The 16881-nt window shown below is 34.3% G+C and overlaps 3 protein-coding genes across 3 annotated transcripts in view; 2 read left to right on the top strand and 1 right to left on the bottom strand.

Annotated features, from left to right (window-relative positions):
* Positions 1 to 2720: 2720 nt before the first annotated feature.
* Positions 2721 to 4376, top strand: LOC120429996 (histone PARylation factor 1-like). The gene is made up of 3 exons (XM_039595093.2): positions 2721 to 3580; positions 3641 to 4136; positions 4201 to 4376. The coding sequence occupies exons 1-3, from the start codon at positions 2814 to 2816 to the stop codon at positions 4252 to 4254; spliced, it is 1317 nt and encodes a 438-aa protein (XP_039451027.1). The 5' UTR covers positions 2721 to 2813; the 3' UTR covers positions 4255 to 4376.
* Positions 4377 to 8256: 3880 nt separating this feature from the next.
* Positions 8257 to 8870, top strand: LOC120429997 (COP9 signalosome complex subunit 9-like). The gene is made up of 2 exons (XM_039595094.2): positions 8257 to 8685; positions 8758 to 8870. Exons 1-2 carry the CDS (start codon positions 8544 to 8546, stop codon positions 8799 to 8801), a joined length of 186 nt encoding a protein of 61 aa, XP_039451028.1. The 5' UTR covers positions 8257 to 8543; the 3' UTR covers positions 8802 to 8870.
* A 2930-nt stretch (positions 8871 to 11800) lies between these two features.
* LOC120429995 (transcription factor Dp-1-like) overlaps positions 11801 to 16881 on the bottom strand; it is a 36656-nt gene continuing 31575 nt past the window's right edge. Inside the window, exon 8 of the mRNA XM_039595092.2 lies at positions 11801 to 12834. Within this exon, the coding sequence (XP_039451026.1) occupies positions 12656 to 12834 (179 nt within the window). The 3' untranslated portion in view covers positions 11801 to 12655. The remainder of the gene's footprint in view (positions 12835 to 16881) is intronic.

The following is a 16881-nucleotide window of genomic DNA, read 5'->3' as shown; positions in this document are numbered from 1 at the left end:
TTTTTTATTATTTCAAAATATTTAAAAAAATTGGTTGATTAAAAAAAGTAATTGAAAGAAGTTTACCTATAGAACTGGGACATTGCAATGCAATGGGAATGCAGCACAATATTTTATTTGAAAAATTAGGATGTATTACTTATTAAGTAACTAGAAATTAATTATGCTTAGGTAGAAATCATATATTAGAAACAACTTAAAGAATTTACATTAGGTAACAATTTTACAAATGAGAGTGGCAGGTACGTTTAATAAACATGATTTGAAAAAAAGACAAACAAAGGTTTAATTTAGAAGGGACCAAAAATACATGTTTAGTAGCAGAATGTTTGAAAGATTATTCAGGATAACATAAATAAATTATGACTGGATGTCACATTAAATAACAACGGCGAAGCAGTAAAATTGACAAATAAAAAAATGATTACAAACTCAAAAATTTTGATACACATAAATTAAGCAATCTGGAAATTAAGAAATCCATGATTAAAAATATAAAAAAACTAATATTTCCACATCAAGAAACATTTAAAAAAACATTAAATCAGATATTTGAGAAATTTATAAATGCAATTTATAAATGCAAAAAAACAAAAAATCACAAATTCAAAGCTTAAAAAATCAAATAATTAAAAACCAAATATTTCAAAATGATTGAAGTTCAAAAAATCTTTATTTAAAAAATTCAAAATAAAAAAATGGTTGAAAAAATTCAAAATAAAATAACAAAGTTTTTTTTTAATATTTATGAGTTCAGAACACAACAAATTCAAAAGCTCAGTTGAAAATAATAAGATAGAAACATAAAGAAATTATAATTTCAAATACAAGTAAAATTAAAAAATTCTGCAAATCAACATTTTCAAAACTCAAATAAAAATAAAATAGGAACATTCAAAATTTTCATTCTTTAAATGCTCTAAATTTTAATTTCTAACCTAAAATATGACTTCAAAAAATGTGTATTTATTATGATTCAAGATGGCGTAGAAATTAAAAGTTCAAGAATTTATGAATTTAAGAATTTAAGAATTTAAGAATTTAAGAATTTAAGAATTTAAGAATTTAAGAATTTAAGAATTTAAGATTTTAAGAATTTATGAATTTTAATTTCGACAAATAACATTTTTTTCTTGGTTAATATAAGAATACAAATTGGTAGCACCGTTAAAGGTATAATTTATTATTTGCCAATTAAACTTACTTGTTATTTAACACACATATTTAGTATATTCTGAGGTATATTCAAAAACAATTGAAGATCAAAAATTATTCCTAAACAAATATTTATTTGAAATTATTAAACTCAAAAGAAATGTGTCTTTTAAAAGTGTTTTAAAACAATTTGTTTCTTTAGTACAATTTTTTGTTGGGGTACTAGCCGTGCTGTCACACTATGGCTTAAGTTATCAATGTTTTATCAGGTAAAAATATAAACACTAAAAAAATCGCTATATCATTTACAAAAATGAACTAAGCCTGAAATCGTTTACATAAAAAAATCGTTCTCAATAAAACCAGAAATTAAAAAACTATCCCAAAATCATTTATTATTACAACTTATAATAAAATGCTTAATTTCACCCAACTTGCAGATTTTATGTAAGCGTGTAGCGAGGCGTGTAGTGAACATCCATCACACCAAATTGCAGTAACTTTTCAACAAGAAAGAGAAGAGAGAGCTTGCAGAAAAGTACGGGAACGGTTTTGCTGCAACTTCTACCTCTCTCACTGCAGAAGTTCTGCCTGAGAGAAAAGTTACTTTTGTTGCAGAAAAGTACGGGAACGCTTTGCTGCCGTTTTTGTGCAGAATTGCAGAATTCTGCAGTACGGGAATAGACCTACTGTTACCAGCGATTTTCTGCACTTTTGGAGCAATAAAAAACATAGCCGGCAACAATGCCATGCAATTCGAAGAAGAAGATCAATTTGCTCTCACGGCCTTTCAAAAAACGTGTTTAAATGGGAAAATAGGCCATAAGATCGATGTCGCATCGCCCATTTCAAATGTGGCTCCGGATTTGATAAAACCATTTTGAAAATAAAACAAGTTATGCTAGAAAATCGATAATTACATTTTATGCTGCCAAATACACATTAATGTTGTTAGTGTTGTTAGAGATTCAATCCCTAACAACATTATTCTTAATTCAAAACAATACAGAATTTTTTTTGTGCAGGTGCTAACATAATCAGGCGGCTTAACCTCAGGGCATGCCCCGATAAGCGTATGCCTGGGCAACAGGTTCGCCAACGAGGGGGGAGCCTGCCCGACTAAGCCAATAACGCCCAAAGTGCCTCCATTCGACGGTACGGTACAGCTTATCGGGAAGGTCGCAGATTCCGGCACCAGTACGGATGCCATCGAGCCGGCCTAGAAGTCAGCTAAAACCAATAAGCAATCGACAGCCAGCTTTGGTCACTACGATTTTAATTTTTTTAAGATTGACAATCAAAATGTTTTTATTTTTTTTGTCTAAGCCTACTCTCTTGGCTTCTCCATAGGTTTTCCCATTGCGGCGGTATCTTTCTGCGGCGATTAATTGAAGCGCAGGATTCTAATTTTTCTTGACATTATTAATATAAATCGCTCAGAAATTTTATTAATTTTCTTTATGCCTTTTTTTAAATCCGACATCGACACCAATATTTCGACCAATCTGCCAACCCCAAAACCTTTGTTTATGTTTTGATTTTTTCCCTCTGGATTTTGACGCTTTCAAGTTTATTCACGTTGCCGGTGCCAGCTGCAATTTTTTTTGAGTGATTTTTATATTTTTGAACAGTTTTCAAACCAAAAAAATAAAAAGAAAATGAACAAGCAGGACTGCAAGTACGGCGCGTCCTGCTACCAGAAGAATCCGGCCCACAAGGAAAAGTACCGCCACCCGACGAAGGAAACCAGCCCCACTAAAGAACCGGAACCGGAAACTTCCTCGAAGCGCCGATCGGATTCCCCGGTGGACGACCCGACGGCGGACATCCTGGAGGACATTAAACGGTGCAAGCGTCCGGCGACGCCGGAAAAGGACGATGGCAATCGGGAGGAGGCGGAGCAAGGGTCGGAGTATTACGGGATAACCCGTCAGCGGTACACGTTGCCGGAGGTTCCGATGGACGTGGGGATGATGAGCGACATTTACGACCCGCAGATTGAGTTTTCCAAGAAGGAGGAGTATAAGGAGCTTTGCGCCGATCCGGTGGAGTTTATTCGGCACAAGTTTTTGGTGGCGATGCCGGCTTGTTTCAATTCGCTGTGGGAGTTTTGCACGGGGAAGAGCCAGGACAAACCGGGGGAGGTGTTTGAGAAGTTGGGATTGAGGTTGGTGGGGCCTTTTGATGTGCTGGCCAAGAAGTTTACCGATGCTAAAATGCACGAACCTGGAGATTATCTGCGACATTGGAGGTTTTACTACGATCCTCCGGAGTTCCAGACGGTGCTGGTCAAGAAGGGCTCCGGTGTCCATTATGGGTACTGGAGGGACCAGCCGGAGGATGCCAGCGGACTGGTGGCGCTGAACGATGTCAACAAAGGTTGCGAGATCAAAATGATTGGCGAGAATATCTTTGATGCTGTGATGTAAGTTTCATCTTTTCTCTAGGACAGATTTCTTAAAACTTACAAACTTCATATTCACAGCCACTTCCTGGAGCACGAGGTCGCAACGACCCCCTTCAACAAGGCCCAGATCGCCACCACCAAGAAATCGCTCGAAGAATTCGCCAAACAGCACGACATTCCCCTGAAATCAAACGAAAAAATCAAAGCTCGCGGCAAAAACGTCGTCTGCAAGACATTCCACAAGGCCGGCATCGTGGTCCCGTTCGACCGGAAGCAGGAACTCGGTTACCGCGAGCTGCTCGAGAGTGACGCCAGCCTGAAGAAGATCCTGGCCCGGTTCGACAAAATCGACAATGCCGCGGACAAGATTGAGTTCACCGCGGCCATGACGGAGCTGCAGCCGATCGTAACCGGGGCGTTTATTGCCGTCGACGAGTGTGACTTTGGGACGGCGCTGGAGCTGGCGACGGATTTGTTCTGCCACGGGACGGCCAACCTGCACGACGTGATGAAGCCGCTGTTTATAACAGCGTACTCGCAGTTGAAGCGGCCGCAGTTTATTGCGATTATAAAGGTGAGATTGAAAGATGCTCAAAATACTGAATTGATTAACGAACATTATATTAATTTCATTGCAGTCTCATCTGGAAGATCGTCGCAAAGGGATCGATCTGGATTTGTTAACGAAGTGAAAGCAGCATAACCCTACTGGCCTTATTTATGCACGATTGTAATCATCATTTTATCATTTGAAAATCATAAACTTATTGTATCTTTTAAGCGTTCAAAAGTAAATAACCTGAATTAATACAAATCCAAACATTTGTTTTATATTTCCACTCGAAATCAATTTCCTAGTCAACCTAATTCGAATTCTGAAACAGAGCTCGATTCTAATTGATTTTCGTTTCAGAATTCTAAAAAATGAATTGAATGTGTTTCTCTAATTAGGCTCAAGCTAAGTACGGAGCTCAGAAAAGTCAGAAGGAACGCGGTTTAGAAACGTTGCACATTCTGTTCGTGACCAATCCAAAAAAAGACAGTTATAATCTCACATTTAACACACAAAAAAAAACAATATTTTAATTTTCTAAAAAAAAAAAATCAAAAAAATCTCAAATTTTGTCTTAAATTTGTATGCTGATATTTTTTAATTATTCAATATTGAATCCTTAAATTCATCAATTCAAAATACTTATTTTCATTATTCATTCAATTTTTGAATTTGAATTTTCTATAACTATTGAGAGCGAGTTGTGGCGCTATAACCACGGTAAATAGTGTCCAGGGCATTCGTGGAATACAATGTCCCCATCCCAGAGGGTCCCGGAGTACCGAACCTTCTTAGCATGGTGCTCCCAACAAATACAACCAAAATCTCGGAGCGTATGGTGGTGTGTCCCCACGCTTCTTCCTCCCCTGTCGATTCAGAATTGTGTTGTTGTTCGAACACTCAGTGCACAAACTCAACGAATCATCTCTGCGATACGGCTTTACGCAGTAGGCCTGGCCGCTTTAACGCTTGTGTTGTTTCAATGCATTCCGATGCAATGGCGCACTACAAATGTTAATAAATGACAAGAAGAGTGCTAGGCGTCATCTAACCTAAGGCACTCTCCAGGATCCCTTCGAAAGATTGGCTGCGCTAGGGTCTGATTAGATTAGATTAGATTGAATTTTCTATAACTATTGAATGCATAAATTCTTATTTTTTTTATTTATGTAAAATGTTAGATCAAATTTCCAAATTTCTAAATCCTTTAAATCTAAAATTCTTGAATTTTTAAATTCTTCATTTCTTTAATTCTAAAACTTCTTAATTCTCCAATTTTAAGTCTAAAATTCTTAAATTCTTAAATCCTTAAATTGTAAAATTCATGAATTTTAAAATTCATGAAATTCTTAAATTTTGTAGTTCTTACATTCTACATTTTCTGTTTAATTCCTTATTCTTGAGTCCTCAAATCCAATCACAATAAAAAAAATCATGAATTACAATTTTATTTCTTAAAATGTTTAAATTCCTAAATTCTTGATTTCTAAAATTCTTAATGCCGAAAAAATCTAAATTTCCAAAATTCTTAAATCTCTAAATTGTTACATTAATCTTGAAATTTATGAATATTTCAAATTCTTTGATTCTATAATTCATAAAATTCTCATGTTTTTAAATTCTTGAATTCCTTAATATATTTTTTTTAGTTTTACGGTCTTTAATTCTTAAATGTAATAATTCTTAAATTTTTAAAATTCCTTAAATTTTTCCAGCAGTAAATTTTGAAATATATTATTTTATTTCATATTATATTTTGTGAAATGTTTTTTTTTATTTTCTGATTTATTTTTTTCTATTTCTCTTCTATATGTTTAAACTTTGAAAATTTTGAATTCTGAGAATTTAAAATTTCTTTATTTAAAAAAAATATGGAATTTATTTTTTTAAACTTAAAATTTGTGAATGTCTTTATTTCCAAATGTTTAAGTTTCTGAGTTAGGTTATAGAATTTGTTATTTAAGTATTTTTGTTTTCAAATTTAAATATTTTTATATTTAATTTATAAATTTTTGATTATTTGCTAGAAAATTAAGAGTTTATAGTTAAGGTTAATCTTAGTAGGGTTTATCCGACGTCGCTTTATTCCTTATTTCAACTTCATTCTGAGCAAAAAATAAAATCCGTCTTTTTGATTTTTGCTTTTTGAGATTCGGCTTCATGATGCAATTCTGGAACTTAAAAATTATTATTAATATAGAATACAAAAATATTAAAAAATGTGTGATTTAAATTAAAAAAAAAAACGTTTGTTTGTAAGGAGGATTCCCAGGAATTTTCAGCAAAAGTGATTAAAGTTGTAAGTACTTAAGTCGTTCTGAGAGAAAATAATAATATTATTTGAATATTATTATATAAATTGTTCTTTCCATGAATTGGTTCATAACCCTAGACAAAGCTAACATTAAGTTTAAGTTTGTTATATTATTTGTCACAACAACAAATGTTATTTTCCGCAATTCTGTCGTGAAATTACTTATTTTTCCTGTCATTCTCGAACGACGATAAGAGCTTTTCAAAACCAAAAGCTTGAGTGCGGAAAAATTCACTAGATTTACCGACGTTGGTTTTTCGGTTTTGTTTTAAGAGCGTAAAAACCGACGCCTTACTTTTCAAACGTTTTTTTTTTGAGACCTGAAAATAAGGCCGATGCAAATATTTAAAAAAGTTTTTGTCCCTCGGCCCAGACCGTGGTTAAGGGAGGGGGGGGGGTCAAAAAAATAAAAAAATATAAAAATTTAAATAACAAGCCATAGTCTTCACATTTAAATGAAAAAAGTGTTTTAAAATGCATTTTACACTAGTTCAGTTGTTTTGCAATTGGGTACTAAAGTCCTATGTCAATTTTTATGTACAACGGTAAAAAACACGATTAAAAACCATTTCTGATCACTTTTTTTCATTTTAATGCAAAAATTTTTTTTGACAAGACAACATTGTTTCGATGGATCAACTATGGTCCCCTTGGAACGAGCTGTCAAGTAGGAGCTTTTCTGTCAAGAAGGACCGCGAGGTTAATTTTTCAAAATTGATTTAAAAATCCATTTTAAACTCTTTGTGCTCGTACAAAGGGTCATTGTACTCAGAAAAATAAGCTTTATCGCTGTAAACAAGAATATCAGCAATCTAAACTTCATTTTAGGACCCAATTATTAGTTTTCAAAAAATCTAAGATCTGACAAAAACAAAAATTTAATCGAAAAAAATGATTTTGCATCGAAAATTTTCAAAAAATCTTAAGATTTTTTAATAAAAACATGCTAAAAATTATTTTAAACGCAGGAGAATGTATTTTAATTTGATTTCAGCTGGTTGCACTTTAATTTTCATTGAAATTTTGAAGTTTATTGTAATTTTTTTTTGCACCCTAATTTTTCGGGCCAATTTTGAAGGGGGTAGTGACAAAAACTTTTAAAAATATTTGTACCAGCCTAAGACTCCTAAAATCATTTTGTGGCAGGAAATAGTAGTTTATGCAGTAAATTACAAAAAAATGATTTTTTCAGAACGAATCGTGTAAATTGCGTTTTTTTTACCGTTGTACATACATGCGTAAGGACCCTAATAGGGCGCGACAAAATAACCCACTGAGAATTTTGGATCGAGCCTACATCGACTCAAGGCTCGAGCCAACATTCTCAGTGGGAAAAGTCTTTTGAGAGTTTCTCGAATCTTGAGTTAACCTCCCGCATAGTCAACAACCATACAGTCACCATTTGTCGAATGATTTTTCCTAAATGATCTTAATAATACACCAAATAGGGTGCAACTAGAGACCCTAAATAGGGAGACTGGTCTAAGTTTGCTAAATCGATCTGGCAACGTATGTTTTGAGCTTGGCAACACTGATAAATTTTGCTGGGCGTAAAGGCAAATGCTCGTTTGGATACGTCAAACTCGTGTCTGTTTGGGTACGTCAAATTCACTTCGACCAGTCTCCCTATTTAGGATCTCTAGGTGCAACCGTACATTTTCCAGCTGGTTAAAATGAGTTATCGTAACAATTCACAGTGTACGCGATATTTGACTTTTGCTTCAAGGCACATCACAAACGCTTACTGCTGCATGGGCCCATTTTCCTCGCAGCAATTTTGTTTACCGTTGATGTTCGAAAAAAAAAACTTCGCTTCAACAAACCAAAACAACCGCGATCCGTCAGCTGTCAAAAGTGCGTGCGCCCTCGACCGAAATCAAAACAAATCAATTTCCCACAACGCAGAGACGGTGCCCCGAACGATTCCGGAAGCGTAAAATTCGTGCCATTGCTCAACAGTGTTCTTCCCGTTTGAACCCGAACGCGCGCACGATCCGTCGTCAGCAACGGCATTCAAAATTGAGAACAACAAAGCGAAGCCGAGCGCGGGCAAGTCGTCTTCGAAGCCGGCCAGCAAACAGCAGCAGCAGCCGAATCAGCACCAGGTCGGAATCATGAAGCCGACGGTCGTGGCGGACGAGATGTTTCCGGAGGGGCCGGGACCGTTTATGGATTTGGAAGAGGCGGGTGGATCGACTGGGCTGCTGATGGATTTGGCCGCCAACGAGAAGGATGTCCACGCGGATTTTTACAATGGTGAGGAGGGGGTGGGGATAATTATGTAAAGAAGGAGTTTTTTAATGTTTCAAAATTCTTTTGCTTTTGCAGATTTTGAGGACCTTTTCGACGAGGATGAGGAAAACATGGTTTAAATTTAATTGGAAAGCAATGATAATTTAATTTGATGTGAAGAATGTTCTGAATAAATCGATATAACTTTACATTTATACTGTTCACTCTTGAGAATTTCCCTGGGATTGATTAATATCCGTATTTTGTATTTGCTTCAAACTTTGAAGATACTTGTAAGCTATTGTCCATACAAGTTTCTTTGCAAATTTGATGGGTGGTCGTATAAAATGCCTAGCTAATGATCAAAACTCTGTACCGTCAACTTAGACGAATTGAGACTTTTTTTTTGTTTTTTTTTTTTTTTTCATTTTCTTACTTTTAAATAACATTAAAAATTGAGTTTTGCGATCCCTTCTTAGAAATTCGAATTGTCATACGTCGTCGGTCCTACTGAAACTCGAGATTAAAAATAAAACAACGTTTTTTTTGTCTTGACTGTATTCAAATATTGTGCAGTAACAAGGCTGAAACTGCTGTTCCAATTCGTCCCATATTTCCCGATTCGCCCCAGATGACGATCATATCATGAGAAGTAATTTTCTGGGCGATTTGGAGTCTTCGGCAAAAGCGAAGTACGGAGATTGAAAAGAACTTGGTCAAGAAAAGCTGCGCATTCCATATAATTTTAAAGCATATTTTTAGAGAAATTTAGAAAGAAGTTAAAATTTTGTTATTCGACCATCCACAGTGAAATTTTGTCGAGATTTTTTTTTATCTTCAAAAAGATTTCTTACTTAAAATTTTTGAACTTTTAAATTTTGACACATAGACAATTTTGGGGGGAGGGGGGATTATGCAATAAAATAAAATTTCTTAAATAAAAGAACTGCAATTAAGAAATTATTAAATTCTAAAACTAGAAATACAGTACTTGTTCGGTAACTGGGCTGAGAACGTAGCCCAGTTACCGAATGCTGCTCGTTAACTGGGCTGAACGAAAAATAACGAGGGGACCACCGATGCATAATATTTTCCTGATGAAATAAAAAAAATAATAGTTTATCAAATTTGTTTACAATGCTAACTTTTCATATTTTTTTGTGACTTGAAATTAAATAAAAGTTTGAAAAAAAAAATTATTTACTGAACATGATTTTTGCATCCATTAACCCCTAGGTCATTTCGGTTTGTTTTGGTTTTTTGACGTTTGTCTGCTTTTTAACTGGGCTACGGCCCAGTTATCGAGCGCCCAGTTGAAAAGCAGCCCAGTTAAACAACGCCCAGTTAACGAACAACTACTGTACTAAAATTTTAAAATTGAAAATATGAAACTATAAATTATGAAATTGTTGAATGATTATGAAATTATGTAATTATAAAATTATGTAGTTATTATATTATGAAATTATGACTTTATAATGTTAGAAAATTATAAAATAAGGCTGGTACAATTATATTGAATGTTTTTTCATTATTTCTTAATTTTTACGTTTTTAAATATTGGAATTTTTAAGTGTTTTTTGTTTTAAATTTGAAAATTTGTTATCCTTAAATTTTTAAAATTCTTAATTTTTTCTTCCAGAGTTTTAATTTTTTTCATTTTGGAAAATCGAGTTTTTGCATGTTAGAATTTTGAGGTTTTCGTAAATTTGTATTTTCGAATTTCGTTATGTCAGATTTTTAAAACTTTTTAAATTTCTGGTTTTGATTTTTATTTTTTTTTTAGCTAAACTTTTTCGTTTGACACTTTTTTAGTTTGTACCTACCCCGTTGGTTGATCAAAGTCAAACTAAAAAGTGACGAACTGTCACTTCCTTCACGGCGCTCACGCACACTTTTAAACAAACGTTTGAAAGTGTGTGTGAACTCCGCGTAAAAATTGTGTCAAACGAACGGGGTCGTGCGACAACAGTTGGTGTCAAACCATCGGGGTTTGAGTGTATTGAATTATGGTGCGTTCGTTTGAACAGCCGGTGCGGCACTGGTGCCAGTGCCGAACGTCATTTGAATTCGCATGAAACTGAAAAAAATATCGAGTGCGGCACTAGAGTTTCAGTTCCAAGATGGCGGCAAAACTCGTGCGGAAATACAGTCGACTCTCTGGTTGTCAATATCCAAGGGACCGTCGATGAAGAGAATCATCAGTTTACAGAACGATGCAAAATGAAGACTCGATTGAAAATGTTTTTCTTGATACCCAGCTATGGGAGAGAATCATGGCAACGTCCAGCAAACAATAGGTCTATTCCCGTACTTGCAGAATTGCAGAATTTCTGCAGCTTCTGCAGAATTCTGCAGCCAGCATAAGTCACTTTTTTGCAGCACGTTCCCGTACTTTTCAACTCGTTCTCTTCGTCTCTCTCTTTATTAGAATTACATTTCTAAGACAAAAAAAGAAATAACTAAGAATAAAGATTTTGCTTATGCGATAAAAATAATATTTTTTTTTCTGCTTCTGTTTCTCTTCCGTCGTCAACCTGCTGTTTGCATCTTTCATAAGGGGTTGTTGTTCGGTCGCTACCGAGCGATATACATAAAGACTAAAAAAACATGACAATAAAAGAAACTTAAAAAACGAGAACAAAACGCACTTATAAATAAATATATAGATTTCTATTGATGCAGGGGGTTTAAAGAAAAATTATATTTTTGTTTGTTGAAGGTTGAAATAAAAGTTTTTTTTTCTGTTTGTTTTCATGTGCGAGTTAAACTACATTATTCTGAGTTACTCAGTGTTACAACTGCAGCAAGCTTTTTTCACTCTTTTTTCTTCGTTTTAGTTTTTTCAAGGGTTCTTTCCAATGTTTGCTGCTACAATTTTAAGCCCAATGAATATGTACAATTTCGTTCTTTTTTGTTTTGTTGGTAGAATATTGCCAATGGTGTTTCCCCCGCTCATCCCATTTGACGAGAAGCAGGAAAACAATTTGTCTTTTTATTAGTATTCTTAATGTTTGTAGCGTTCAATATTTTTTTAAAACAGAAACATTCAGTGGTGAAAATTAAAGAAAAATATGGGTTTGAAAAGCGCTTTTCTCTACACTGCAAAAGAAATAAACACGATATGACACGTACGATGTGGTATTTTTAATAGTTATTTTTCTTGTTTTGTTTTCTTCCTACGGCTATTGTTGGGGTTTTGTATTAGGTTGTGTGTGTGTTGAAATATGGTTAATGGGCGCGACAAATGCGAAAAAACTCTCTACTTTTGATTGATTGTTGACAGAAACTTAAGCCTGAGATGTTTGCTCTTAAAAAATTGGGATGTGTTCGATGCAGTTATTTTTTCTTTTCTTTTCTAACATTTAGTGTGTTGTTTGTTAAGTTTGATATAAAAATGGTTTTGTTTTGTTTTGTGTGAGTAACTTCTTGTTGATGGACTTTTCTCTGTTTTCGGCTTTTCGGTTGTAAAAAGTAACTTCTGTACTTTTGGGTGCATTTTCGTTATCAGCTACGGATCCTTTCAGGCCAATCGACACGGTTAAGCGCCGGTTCAAGATGAACCAATTAGAGAAAATTGTTTCCTTTTGTTTTGCACTTTGCACATTTACTACGTTTCGCATTCCTCTTATAACGATATTCATAACGGATTTGTTTTTGTGTGTTTTTCATTTCTTTTTTTTTCAGTGTATTGAGTTGCACTTGACGTGCAACATTTAATGATCTTTGCTTAAGAGTAACATTTGTGGTTTCCTTCTTCTTGTTTTGTAATTGAAACTGAAAATTCAACCCCTACAGCTCGTTGCGGCCGTAGAGTTCTCAATTTGTGTTGCTTAAACCTACCTTACTTCCGACTTCCAGCAACTTTTCGTGCGTGCGTGCGCGTGCATCTCTCCCATCCCACAACGACGTCAACCTAAGGCCAATAAAAGAAGTACGAACGAAATCCTTTCACGCACCACCACACGCAGATTGCAGATTGCGACATGCCGCTCTAACCGTCCTGGCCGTCCTCGGAGATCAGGTCGTCGTCGTTGAGCTCGCTAATGTTGTCCTGGTAGCTGGACACCAGGTCCGTGCTGTCCTGCACGCTGTCGTCGTAGTCCTGGCCCCCGTTGAACGACGACGCCATCTCCCAGTCCTCGGATTCGTTCTCCACGCCGAGACCGTACGCTGGATGGTTTGGAGTTAAAAAAAAAAGCATTACTTTACATTACAAAATGTTATGTTTCCGAAAAGAGTCCACCCAGCAAAAATCTGGTTCATCAAAACTAAACACATCCTGCCTTCTCGCTCGTTGAATGCTAACTGAACGCGCCTGTAACGAACGTCATTACGAAGCGATCGTCACTGAATGCACACGAAGTCGACACGAACGAATCCGAGCACAACACTCGAGCAGCCGCCCGTCTTGAAGCCACAAACTCGTTCTCTCTTGTTTTCGCGTGCGGTGCAGAATGGTGACGGCAATCATTTGAATGCAGTCAAGGGGAAGGTGATCGGATTTTTTTTCGAATTAAAGCAGGTATTAGACTATGACAACCAAACAAACTCGCACTTTTTCGTGTTTTTTTTCTTCTGAAGAACACCATTTTCACCGATAAGCAATACTCTGAGATTTCGGTCATTCGATTTTTTTTTGTATTTTTCAATCCGGCTGAAACTTTTTTGGTGCCTTCGGTATGCGTATGCTCAAAGAAGCCATTTTGCATCATTAGTTTGTCCATATAATTTTCCATACAAATTTGGCAGCTGTTCATTCAAAAATGATAAACGAAAATTCTAAAATCTGTATCTTTTGAAGGATTTTTTTGATCGATTTGGTATCTTCGGCAAAGTTGTAGGTATGGATATGGACTACAATAAAAAAAATGATACGGTGTGAAAAAAATTGATGATTTTTAATTTCACTTTTTGTCACTAAAACTTGATTTGCAAAAAAAAAAACAACATATTTTTATTTTTTTCATTTTCTGATATGTTTTAGGGGACATCAAACGCCAACTTTTCAGAAAGTTCGAAACGGGCAAAAAATTTGCCCGAGTTATGAATTGTTGAATCAATACCGATTTTTTCAAAAAATCGAAATACTGGTCGAAAAAAATTTCAACTTCATTTCATGATATAAAATCAAAGGAGAATGGGCGGATTTGGTCCAAGGATGTACACGAATGAGAGAAACTTTATTCGAAAGATCTTGCCGAGACACGAAAAAAAAGTCTTCTGGACGAACTCTGTAAACCAGGGGATGCCACCTCGGGAAAAAACCGGGAAAACCGGGGAAAAAACCGGGATTTTTATCAACCGGGAGAAAACCGGGAAAAACTCGGGAATTCGACTGAGAAACCGGGAAAATATTTTTAGTTTATATAAAAATTGACAAAAGCCTCTTTAATGTACTCAATATGTTCTTTTCTCAAATAGAATATTATTCCTGTTATTCTAAATGAAGACTTCGCGAAAACTATGTTTGAATTTGTGTAATAGATTGTGTATAGAATGCTTCTTGGTTATGGATGATTTTTCTTTTGTATCCTATGATATTTTTACATGTACATGTTACCCTGGGAGTACCACGAGCGGTTTCAGGTGGTCCGGAAGACAACCCCGTAATGGCGGACATATGTCCCAAACTAAATATTTAACAGACAAAAAATATCAAATTGATTTGAAGCAACAAACTAACAACCATATTTAGGGTGCAGTGAGTTACGGGTGAATTAAAAAATATTTAAATGATAAACCTATAATTTGCATTCGTTAAGCAATTTTAAGAATTAGAAGTAAAGTGCTCCGTTTTTGAGTTTGTTGTTTTTTTTCTACGAATATTTGTTTCAAATTTACAAATTGTGCCAACTACCATATAGGTATTCAAAACATTCGAAATGTTAGTAAAAATATCTTATGTTTGAACGAAGTTGACTTAATAGCTGTCGGCAACCATTGCTGGTACCAACCACTAGCGTTTTCCTTTTATCTACAAGGAGCTTATGTTTTAAAATTTGGATATTCTCAATTCGACCTTTCTTTGCTAAAATATTAGTTCTGCATAAAATTCAAATCAAGATTTTTTAAAATTTAAAGATCAAGATTTTTCTTTCAAATAGTCACACAAAATACACTCTTTTAAATATTTTTCGTGGCCTGTATCTCAGCAACAAAAGCATGGATCAAAAATGTTCAAAAATTAAAGCAGTTAAGAATTTTCTCAATCATTCTTTTTTAGAGATAAAATAGAATTATTCTTTATTGAAAACAGCTACAACTTCTGAAAAGTACTATTAAATAGAATGTTTAAATCTAAAAACAAAACAGTTCTTGAAAATCTTTTGAATGTATATTTTGAGCAGTTTAAAAAATCTCTGTTTCAAAAACAATTCGTCCGTCATCAGAAATTTACATTTAAAAAAATAATATGGGATATGTATGTAGAAATGAAAAAGTCAATGAAAATTTGGTTTACAAAAGGAATATCTCTGAAAATGTCAATAAAGACATTTTAAGAAGATAGTTTAAAAGAAATAAAGAAATACATTTTATTTTGAAGCTTTACTCAGAAAACTGATTTAAAGAAACGACGTTGTTTGGCCTATCCAGTACAAGTAAAAAAAAAATTTCAACAATATTTAATTTAGCATTGAAACACATTTTTAACGACATTTTAAATGCTTTAAAATTCAGGTCTTAATCAAGCATCAATTGAAAATTTTCACATCCGTGCAAAAAAATAAATAAAAAATATAAAAAAGCAATAGTCTCAACATTTGAATACAAAAAGTTTTTAAAATGCATTTTACACTAGTTCAGTTATTTGGCAATCATTAGTCTTCAAAAAATGTAAGATTTGAGGAAAACAAAAATGTCAAAGAAAAAAAAAAAAGATCGACCATTTTCAAAAATTCAAGAGACTACCCTAGTAACATTTTTAAACTTACTGGTTTTATCATGGTTCTGACAACCCTCATACGACCTAAATAGGCTTTTATGGCCTACTTAAAACCTAAAATGTTACTAGGGTATTAAATCAACCCAAACATGCTTAAAAATGATTCTAAACGCAAAAGAATGCACTTTAAACAGATTTCAGCTGAATGCACTCAAATTTCCATTTTGATGTTTTTTAAAAAAAATATTTTCAACTTCAACTTTCAAGGGGGGTACAAAAACTTTAAATAAAATTTGTATCAGCCTTATGTGTTGTTGAAAAAATCGCAGAAAGGTCATTTTTTTACGATTTTTAACATTTTGTGTTTTAGGTTTTATAGAACTTTTTTTTCAGTAAAAATTATTTTCGAAAAATTCCAAATTTTATTTTTTTCCCATCAATGTATGTATGAATTTACCAAAGATAATAAATCGATAAAAAAAAGTCTCAAGGTACTGATTTTTTTACATTTGTATAGCACTTTTCCTGCACTGCTGCCAAAGTGCATACATTTTTGTTTGGACTAATGAAGCGAAAAAAACGAAACTATTGGCACTACGCCCCCCGGGGCATGGCCTTCCTCTAACGTGGGATTTCTGCTCCAGCGCCTCTGACGAGACAGGAGAAACCGGGACCGACGTTTTACTTCACCATCCGATAGAAGCTCAGTGGATAAGGCGGGAATCGAACCCGCGTCTCATAGCATCATCGGGATCGGCAGCCGAAGCCGCTACCCCTGCGCCACGAGACCCACGGACTAATGAAGCGAAAAGACTTAAAAAAAAGTACTCACATAATATAAGCCAAAAAATAATAATTAATTAACAGGAATTGATAATTCTAAGAAGAATTCACAAAAACTTTTTTCAAAGAAAATTTATGAGCATTTATATAAATGTTGATATCAATGTATTTTTGCAAATCTTTTCTTGTAAATTCCATTTTCTGCTTTCTAATAATAATTCATGTTATTCTAAAAAATAAAAACTTTTTTTTTATTTTGAGTTTGTAAAATCTATAGCATGATGATGAAAAATCCCAATCATTAAGGAAATTAGAGGTTTGGATTGGAAACAGATAAAAACGGCTTCGTTTACAACTTACTTTCTTTGTTCTCAAGATATTTGAAAGGAATTCTTTAGAAATTCAAACTTTGAAACAAATTTATGCGTTAAAAAAGTATGTTAATAATAACGTTAGCCTGAAAAACATTGAAATTTGGTTTAAAAACATTCCGGAAAATTTCTTCTGGTATCGGGAGAAAACCGGGAAAAACCGGGAAATTGAAAATCGAA

This window comes from Culex pipiens, chromosome 2 (assembly GCF_016801865.2).
Source record: "Culex pipiens pallens isolate TS chromosome 2, TS_CPP_V2, whole genome shotgun sequence".
NCBI lineage: Eukaryota > Metazoa > Arthropoda > Insecta > Diptera > Culicidae > Culex > Culex pipiens.
This window is presented reverse-complemented; position numbering and strand designations above follow the sequence as displayed.